This window comes from Sarcophilus harrisii, chromosome 1, assembly GCF_902635505.1.
Source record: "Sarcophilus harrisii chromosome 1, mSarHar1.11, whole genome shotgun sequence".
Taxonomy (NCBI): domain Eukaryota; kingdom Metazoa; phylum Chordata; class Mammalia; order Dasyuromorphia; family Dasyuridae; genus Sarcophilus; species Sarcophilus harrisii.
Window position 1 is genome coordinate 589,571,245 of NC_045426.1, and position 9,336 is coordinate 589,580,580.

General features: G+C 35.0%; 1 protein-coding gene across 1 annotated transcript; it reads right to left on the minus strand.

The window, feature by feature from the left end:
• Positions 1–226: 226 nt before the first annotated feature.
• ABRA (actin binding Rho activating protein) lies at positions 227–8,835 on the minus strand. Its single transcript, XM_003760316.2, has 2 exons — positions 8,120–8,835; positions 227–866 (listed from the first exon to the last, which is right to left on the minus strand). Exons 1-2 carry the CDS (start codon positions 8,833–8,835, stop codon positions 389–391), a joined length of 1,194 nt encoding a protein of 397 aa, XP_003760364.1. The 3' UTR covers positions 227–388.
• Between the last annotated feature and the right edge of the window lie 501 nt (positions 8,836–9,336).

Genomic DNA, 9,336 nt, shown 5'->3' on the forward strand with positions numbered 1-9,336 from the left:
ATTGGTAGAAATGTAAATTGTTCTTAATGGGATTCTTGATGTTGTTTGCTGTTATTGCTATTAGCATTCGTAACTTTTTCTTATTGTTAGAACCCTCCTTATGATTTATACCTTTGTTTAAAACTCATTAATACTTCATTTTTGCATTAAACAGCAGCTTTTCAAATATGTGATATTATAAAACAATATTAATCATTTTTGTCTATTTTCACAAGTGTCCCAAGATTTCTCTTAGATGAAAAAGGATCCAAATTACTACAAACTTGTATAAATAATAATTTAATATTTGCAAGTCTGATAGCTAGTAGTTTGCCTTTATATCTCTTCTCTATTTGTAGTTTATATCAAGATAAGATGGATCACCTGATCCATTCATATGGTTATAAGATCATTCCAAGAGTGTAATCACCACATGGTCATCTCTTCCTTGCCATAGCATTTCTCCTTCAAAGTGAACGAGTCCATGTTTCCTGGCTCTCATAAGGATGCCCACCACCTTGTCAGAAATCCGTACATATCTGTCAAAGAGTTCCCCAAAAGTGACTTGGATTCTGCCATCCCGTCTGTGGCGAGCCATTGTTTGGATGACAAAGCACAGATCCATGATTTCCCGATGTATGTGTTCTTCTGCTCTCTTGGCCCGTTCAGCAGTTTTTGTTCCCTCTTTAGGGCGTCCATAGCCCTCGTCCCCTTTGTGCAGGCGGGTGGACATGGCCAGCTCATGATCAAACTCTTCACTAAAAGGATTTAGCTTTTGGGACTGCACATGCTCATCAGCCCATTTTTGCCATTTTCCCTTCATGCTGTTCACTTGGCTGTATTTCCTCTGGGCCTTGCTGCTGAGATTCTCTGCAAACCGACTTGCCCTAAAAGTAAAAAAGGAAATAGTTTTAACGCCCAGGGATATCAAAGTTATCCTTGCTTTACTCTATAATACTGATTTCAGAATCACAAGGTAAATGCATTTTTGAAAGTTACATGTAAATTTATTTTATAAATGAAATCAATTTTAAAGGTCTCTTTAAGAGACCTGCATAAGGCATTTAATCTCTTTGTGCCTCAGTTTCCTCATGTATAACATGAGGGAGTTGGACTCAGTGACTCTAATGTCCTTTCTACTTCAAAAATTCATGGTCCATGGGACAGCTAGGTAGTGGAGTGGTTAGAGCACCAGCCCTGAAGCCAAGAGGACCTGAGTTCAAAGTTGGCCTCAGACACTTAACACTTCTTAACTGTGTGACCCTGGGCAAATCACTTAACCCCAGTTGCCTCAGCAAAAAAAAAAAATTAAAAAATTAAAAAAAAAATCATGGTCCTGACCTTTGAGATGGGACCTTTTGCAATTATAAATGATTTTGTAACTTCCCTCTACTGTATGTCAAAAAAAAAAATTTTTTTTAATATTGGATTTTCCTAAACCCAGGGCACACACCTATACAAATATCACTGGTTCGTAGTATTCATGATTATCAACCCTCCAAAGCTTAAACAAACATGAGTGCTGCTCTGGAGGCTATTAGAATGTTAACTATAAAACAAAATTATGATACTACCAAAAGCACTAGAAAATATTAGGCAATATAAAAACTGTGCCAGCAAACCTAGAAAAGATAGAAGTAATTCTCTAAGTTATGTTAAGTTCTTATTTGCTAAATAACAACAACATTAAATGCAGCTTTGGTATTTATTTCATTTAATGGAATGGTTTAGGTTAATTTGAGTGCAGATAGATGACCCAAGGGATAAAATTGTGAGCTGGTGCCAGGAATTCAAATCCGACCTTAGACACCTACTGTGTGATGTTGAGTAAGTCAAGTCACTTAGCCCTCTTTTCCTGAGTTCTTCATTTATAAAGTGAGCTGGAGGAGAAAATGGCAAGCATTCCAGTTTCTTTACCCAGAAAACTCCAAATGGAGTCATGGAAAGTCAGATATGACCAAAAACAAAAAACAAAACAAAACAAAAAAAAACTGAACAGCAACTGAACTTGGGTCAGTTTATTATTAGCTAACTTTCAGTCATATACAGATGTTAATAAATATTTATTAAAAAGAATGAACTGTGTTATTCCATTGATATTTTAATTTCATTTGACAATGCAGTGTCAGATATGAAAACCCATATTTTTATCTCTGTCCAAATGAGAATGATAACCACTAGATGGCAGATTTTCCTAAATCTAGAGTTGAGTTTTTCAAAACCTAAACTCTAGTACTCTCAATATTATAGTTATTTTTCCTTTGTTAAAATTACATTTATAAAATTTTCTATATACTACATATTTTACATTATCACACTTATAATCTCTTGGGAGCTGAGGGGAAAAAATAGCTTTTTTTCCACTCAACAATAAGAGATTTTTTTGGATTTTTTTCTTGGTCAGCTAATAGACTTAATTATTTCTCTTTTACAAATAACAGTGCGATTGAAATTGTGAATTTTGAGTCCAAATAAAAAGGTAAAAAGAAACTAGAAAAACCATTAAATATTGAGAATCAGGGAATTTCCTTATATATAGTTCATGATAACTTTTTGAATGTACATAAAAATTTATTTGTTTAGCTATCTAATGTCACAGACTCTGATAACCAAAACATTTCTGAATTAATTGAAAATCATGTATTTAAAGTCTGTTGTGTACAGATTATTGTACAATGGAACTTCAAACAAATCTTGAAATTCTAGTTTTATTCATTCAAGAAACTCCTTTCTGAAATTTCTTTCCTATTACTAATCTCAAAATAATTTCATGCTACTAGAGACAAATACATCTATTTTAGTTCAGAGTTTTTCATTTAATCTTATGGTTAGCTAAAATTTATATAGTGTTTTTAAGATTTGCAAAATATTTTATAAGTATTATCTCATTTAATCTTCTTTACTACCCAGCGAAGTAAATACTATTATTATTCCCATTTTGTAGATAGGAAAACTGGAGTTAAGAAAGGTTAAACAACTTCTTTAGAGTCACACAGCTAATATGAAGAATTTGAATTTTTGACACTAAGTACTTGTATATTATCTAGAATGGCCTAGACATGATGGTCCAAGGATATTTGAAAAGGATATCAGAGATAATGATTATGAAATTGGTTTGGAAGAATAGCACGTGGAAAAAAAACAGTTTTATATATTTATATATTAAGAGAAGACTGGTCTTGAAAAAAGAAAGCTGGGATTTATATCCACACTAGTTGTGTGATCCTGGTTAACTCATTTAATTTCTCCTTAAGCTTAATGTATTAATTTCTAAAGTGAATCACAAGGTCACAAACATGCTCTCGTCACTCTCATCTTCACCCCACAATTCTTCAGTCAGACAAATAAAAATCAAAAGAAACAGTTTTAAAAAAAAAGCTTTTTTTAAAATAGAAAAACAGGTCAGTTCCTTTCCATCTGGATGGACCTCTTCTCATGTTTTCCCTTGAATTTTTCTAAGAAAAATTAAGTAGAAGGAGAAAAACAGCTCTGGTTAGTGGCAGAGACATTTAAAATTCCAGCAGGAAAGTCTCAGGAACAAGGCATTTATAAAAAGCTAGGGAGGCAAAAATACAAAAAACCTGTGGGAGACAATGGAAAAGTTGAAGTGTGAAGGAAAAGTTAGGAAGAACTTGGTAGGAGACAGAAGAGTGAAAATTAGATCATAATTTGTTTTTGGTTAGATAGCCAGTAGGGAGATAGTTAAGCTGGAAAAGTGAGAATCACATTTGGTTAGAAAAGAAATAATGGAAATTTAAAGTGAACAGATAATGCCAAAATATACCAGAATAAAGCAAATATAAAAATGAATACTCTCTACTCAAGTCTAAAATTTCACTTTTTGAATAGTTTCTTTTGGTTTGTTTTCTTTAAATTACAATTAACTTCATTTACTTGAGACAAATTTGTTTTTTTCTATAATTTGAGGAAAATCTCAGCCATCCCAAAGCCATTTTTTTCTTGGTTGGATATTTTAAATTTATGAAGTCCTTAAATAATCAATATTACTTAGATTTATTTCCACTTATTTGAGAAATGGAAGGGGTGGGGCATGGAAGTGAAAGCTTTTTTCTAAGTGGATCTCTTAACATAGCTGACTCCCTGCTACCAGCTGTAGGCACCAGTAATCCTGGTTATAAGGACCATGTGAGAATTCCAACAGGCAATCTCGGAATTACAATTAACTTCATTTACTTGAGACAAATTTGTTTTTCAGGGTCACAGAACCATCACATATTAGATCAAAGCAAATTCTCTAGCCATTAAACAACACTTTCTCTCATGGACCATTTGGGTTGGAAAAAAAAAACAGTCATCCATCACCTCACTAAAATAATTATTGCCCAACTTCCTAATGATGAGTAAATATCTCTGAGCTCAGCTAAGCTGGTCCTTAGTATGACAGGTAGAATTCTTTAATGAGTTTTCAATGCATTTTAAGCTAAAAGCCCAAATTTATGGCCTTGCCTTTGAGAGTCTGGGCTCATCTCTGTGCTAATGATGAGGAATCAAAGCATACCTTTGAGGGTACATAGAAATTAACATTTTTTAAACTTTTAAAAATGTGAAACTTCAAGTATACACATTAAATAAGATGACAATTTTTTTTTTCATGTTTCTTCAGAGTATTAAAATTTGAGTAACATCATATACATGGTAGTGTGTGTTTCCCATATTTTGAGCCACTATGAATCCAGAGCCAAAATGCAAAATGGAAGAATTGTATTAAAATAAAAGATATGTTTTTGTTATAAAACTATTTTCATCTGATTCTCTTCTTTTTTGGGGGGGGGGGACAAACATCTAGTATATCTAGGATCTTGTTAAAATTGAGTCCTTTGATTGTGATTAACCAAATAGCTTGGATCATAGTTTAGTGTAAAGAATGCTAGACTGGGAATTAAAATTTGCCTGAGACACTAATCAATCAACTAGTCAACCAATCATTTAATTAGCTAATTAAATAAGACTCTTGCCATAAGTAAGTTCTTGAGTCTTGACCTCAATCTCAATTTCATCTACAAAATGGTAATGATAATATCTCCCTCATCTACCTCATAATGTTATGTAAAGAAACATTATAACTTTGACTCACTATGGAAACATGAGTCTTTTTTTTTTTTTTTTTTTTTTTTTAAATAAAAGTCCATGAACTTGGTGTAGAGTACCAAGACTAGAATCAGGAAGTCTCCTCTTTGTGAGATCAAAATTGGCTTTAGACTTTTGCTAGCTGTGTAACCCTGGACTTAACATGGTTTTCCTTGGTTTCATCATCTATAAAATAAGCTGAAGAAGAAAATGACAAACCACACCATTATCTTTGCCAGTAAAACCCCAAATGGAGACACAAAGAGTTGGACACAATTGAAATAAGTGAACAACAATAATTAGTGCACTAAGTAATTTAATCTCTTTGTACTCCTGGAAACTTTCTAAGACCATAAAGGTATAGAAGAACTCTGAATTGGTGATAAAGACAACTTTCTTAGGAATTCCTTGGAACAGTGAAATCACAGATGTATTCCTTCTCTTTACAAAGTGAGGAAAATATTTTATTCCCCTCAAGAAACATTATAGAAGTGTCCAATCTAATTTTTTTGGTGATTTTATTTTTTGATTATATTGAGGGAAAGATCCCTAACATCAGTTAGCAAAAATAGACATTATTACCTTGGAAGAAAGTAGTTCCATATAAATTCTGTGCTTCATGGATATTACTTGAGTAATTTTATAGACTAAATTAGAAATCGGCAGGTATTCCCCAGTTCATAGACAGTCCCTCTCTTCATTTACCATTCTCCAAAGGAATGAGGTATTCAGTAAGAAACTGCTGAGCTCAATCGTATACTTCATTAAAAAAAATACCACTCACAGGTGGCTTTAACTTTGGTGAGAATGTGGATTAGAGGTTTGGCTCAAAATAGAAAGCAGTAACCCAATACTATGGGCCCTTCTTTACATATATATGTCTTTAACAGGCAGCTAGGTGGTGCAGTGGATAGAGTGCCAGATCTGGATACAGAAAGATTCATTTTCCTGAGTTCAAATGTGAACTTTGACACTTAATAGCTTTATGACTCTGAGTAAGTCATTTTTTGCCTTAGTTTCCTTTATCTATAAAATGAGCTGAAGAAGGAAATGATAAACCAGAAAATATTTTTGCCAAGAAAACCTTAAATAAGGTCATGAACAGTTGAACATGACCAAAAAAACTGAACAACCAATAAAATATATTTTTTTAAGGGAACACAGACCAAAAACATCATGATGTTGAGGTAAGAGCAGTAAGTTTGGACTGAAGAGACCTACAATGCAATGTAATGAAAAGTACAGTAGATTTGAAATTGAGTAAATATGGGTTTGAATTACAGGTCTGGCATTTAATACTTGTATGACCTTGAACAGAGCACTTACCACTTTGGACCTTATTATAAGAAAGTTGGACTAGGGGACTGTCCACCTTTAAATAGATGAGCCTAAGATACTACTTGTATAACACTGGATAATTTACAAACCCTTAATGTCCTCAACTTTATAAGAAGGAAAAAAAAAACACTTAAGAGTATCTAACTCACAAGGTGCTTGTGAGAAAAAGTATTCTCAAAATTTTGGAGTTCTAAACAAATGTGAAATATAATATATGAACATGTAAACTATATATACACATGTATATTATATGTTATAAATGCATATATATATATATATTTATGCATGTACTTATATTTCCTCTAAGTCTGTGTTTTATCAATGCAGGGAACTCTCAACATGAAAATTCCCTGAACTCATAAAACTCAATTGGGCTGAAAAGTATAGGTAGAGAGATTTAATGAGTTGACTTGGGTCACAGAACCTATATGTGTGAGATAGCTAGTGGTATAGGAGACAAAGTACTGGACCTGAAATCATGAAAGACCTAAGTTCAAGGCTTGTCCCAGGCACTTACTTAGCCATGCAATCTTGAGCAAAGTCAGACAAACTTTCTCTAAGTGTTTCTCCATCTGTAAAATGGGATCATAATAGTGCCTGACTTAACAGAGTTGAGGACCAAATGACATAATAAAATTTAAGCACTTTGCAAACCTTAAAGTTCCTTCTACATGATATTTATCAGTATTGATGTATCAGGAGTCAAACCTTAAACTTTCTGCTTCCAAGGCAAAACTTCTATCCACCCAGTGGTTCTCAAACTTTTGTTTTCAGTATCTTTATCCTATTAAAAATTATTGAGGATCTCTCCAAAGAGTTTTTGTTTATCTGGATTATATTTATAGACATTTACCATATTGGAAATAAAAACTATTTTTGAATTTGTAGACCCTCTAAAAGGGTTTCAAAGATCCCCGGGATTCTCTAGACCATACTTTGAGAACCACTGTAACTAGGCTGTCTCAATTGCATAACAATACATGCATTTTAAATTCATGAGCCTATTCCAGGACCATTGTCTCATTGAGAAAGAAAGGAAGGAAGGAAGGAGAAAAAAGAAACAAAGAAAAGAAAGAGATGAAGGAGGGAAGGAGAGAGGAAAGAAGGAAAGAGAAATGGAAGAAAGAAGAAGAAAAAAGAAAGAAGGAAGGGAATGAAGAAAGAAAGAAGGAAGGAAAAGAAGAAAAGAAAGGAAGAAAGGAAGGAAAGAAGAAAGGAAGAAAAAAGAAAGAAGAAAGAAAAGATACAAAAGGAAGGGAGGAAGAAAGGAGAAAGAAAGGAAGAAAAAGAAGGAAGAGAGAGAAAGAGACAAAGCAAGAGGAAGAAAAAAGAAAAGAAAGAGAATGGAAGAAAAAGAAAGAAGGAAGGAAGAAGGAAGGAGGGAGGGAAAGAAGAAAGAAATGGAGGACAGAACAAAAAAAGGAAGGAAGGAAGGAAGGAAGGAAGGAAGGAAGGAAGGAAGGAAAGAAAGAAGGAAGGAAGAAAGGAAGGGAGGAAGGAAGGAAGGGAGGAAGGGAGGAGGGAGGAAGGAAGGAAGGGAGGGAGGGAAGAAGAAGTAAGGCAGGGAGGGAAGGAAGGAAGGGAGGAAGGAAGGAAGGAAAGGAGAGAGGGAGGAAAGAAAGAAATACAGCATTTTTTAGTCTTTGCTGTGGACCCAAAGAGTCTCTTTCCAGGGGGAAAAATGGTCATACTAGGATAGCAAGAGTTCACTTACTGGGAAGGTGTAGGTCTTTTAATTCTGGCTGCAGTCACATGGTCTCCTTCTTGCTTGTTGCCTTCCTGCTCTATCCGTTCTTCAGAATCCCCTCCATAGCCGCTGTCCTCTGTGTCTATGCTATCACTGCGGCTAGTGGGTTCCTCTTGCTCTATTTCTTTCCATCCTTTAGTTAGTTCTGACACCAGGTTCAAGCATTTCCTCCTCCTGGTTGGGGAAGTGTGGCTATTCAGGATCTTGTCAATGGGATCCAAGTCTTTTCCTTCCCGCCATGATTCAGAGTTGGTCCCGTCATTCTCATATCTGTTGCTGAGAAGGCTAATGTCCCGTCCTCGCTCATAGACTTTGTTGACCACTGTTTTGGTTACCTCCTTTCTTTTAATATGCGTCTCCCCAGATTCATCATGAGCAAGGTTGTTCAGACTCTCCCTGTCTCTATTTGAAAATGTGTTTGCCAATAGGCACCTCTGACTCCCCCCTATGCCTTGTTCTTGGAGGGGCGCTAATGGTTTTATATTTTGGTTCTCTTTGGATGGCTCACTTGTCTCCTTAGCTCCACCAGGCAGCCACCCTGAAGGTTCTTGGGCTTGCTTCTCACTATTCTCATTGGCCCATTGCTGCCAACCTCGAGCTAAGCTAATAACTAAAGAAGCTGTCCGGATCTTCTTTATTGCTCTTTGAACTGGCTTCTCCTTTGACTTTTCTTCAGGGGCCATGCTGCTCTTCTCTTCTATCTCAGTCCTGTCAATTGCCCTGAGTGAATGAGATTGAGCACAATAGTATGGTTGGGATTTAAATAGAAGCAGGGTGTGGGGGGTGGGAAGAAGGATCTGGTGATGATGGAAACTATGTCAAGCATTTCTCTCCCAGTTACAGTGGGTTAGCTGTGACAGGTTCTTTTTTTAAAACACCCTGACTTGCATTTCAATCTAGCAGGTGGATATTACAGATGGTGAATACTGGTGACATAGAAGCGCTAAGGACCTTAGTGGAAATTATGAGATCTGATAATCTCCTCTGCATGTGCTCTTTGACCTTGCACTTACTCAGTAATAAATTATAATTTCCTTTTCCTTAGATTTTGCTATATTAGTATTAGAAGATTACCTTTTAGTATAATTATAAAATACAATCTATTATTTTCTTTTGTTTTTAGCCTTTTGAGAAGTGCTATAGAATTTATGAATCAGGATATTAAGGTAGGAATGAGCCTTAGA

Excerpts from the sequence above, each read along its gene's own strand:
- ABRA (XM_003760316.2), bottom strand. The coding sequence starts at position 8,835 with ATGGCCCCTGAAGAAAAGTCAAAGGAGAAGCCAGTTCAAAGAGCAATA. Across the intron at positions 867-8,119 it reads AAAAGACCTACACCTTCCCA|GGCAAGTCGGTTTGCAGAGA; the intron begins GTAAGTGAACTC and ends TTTTACTTTTAG.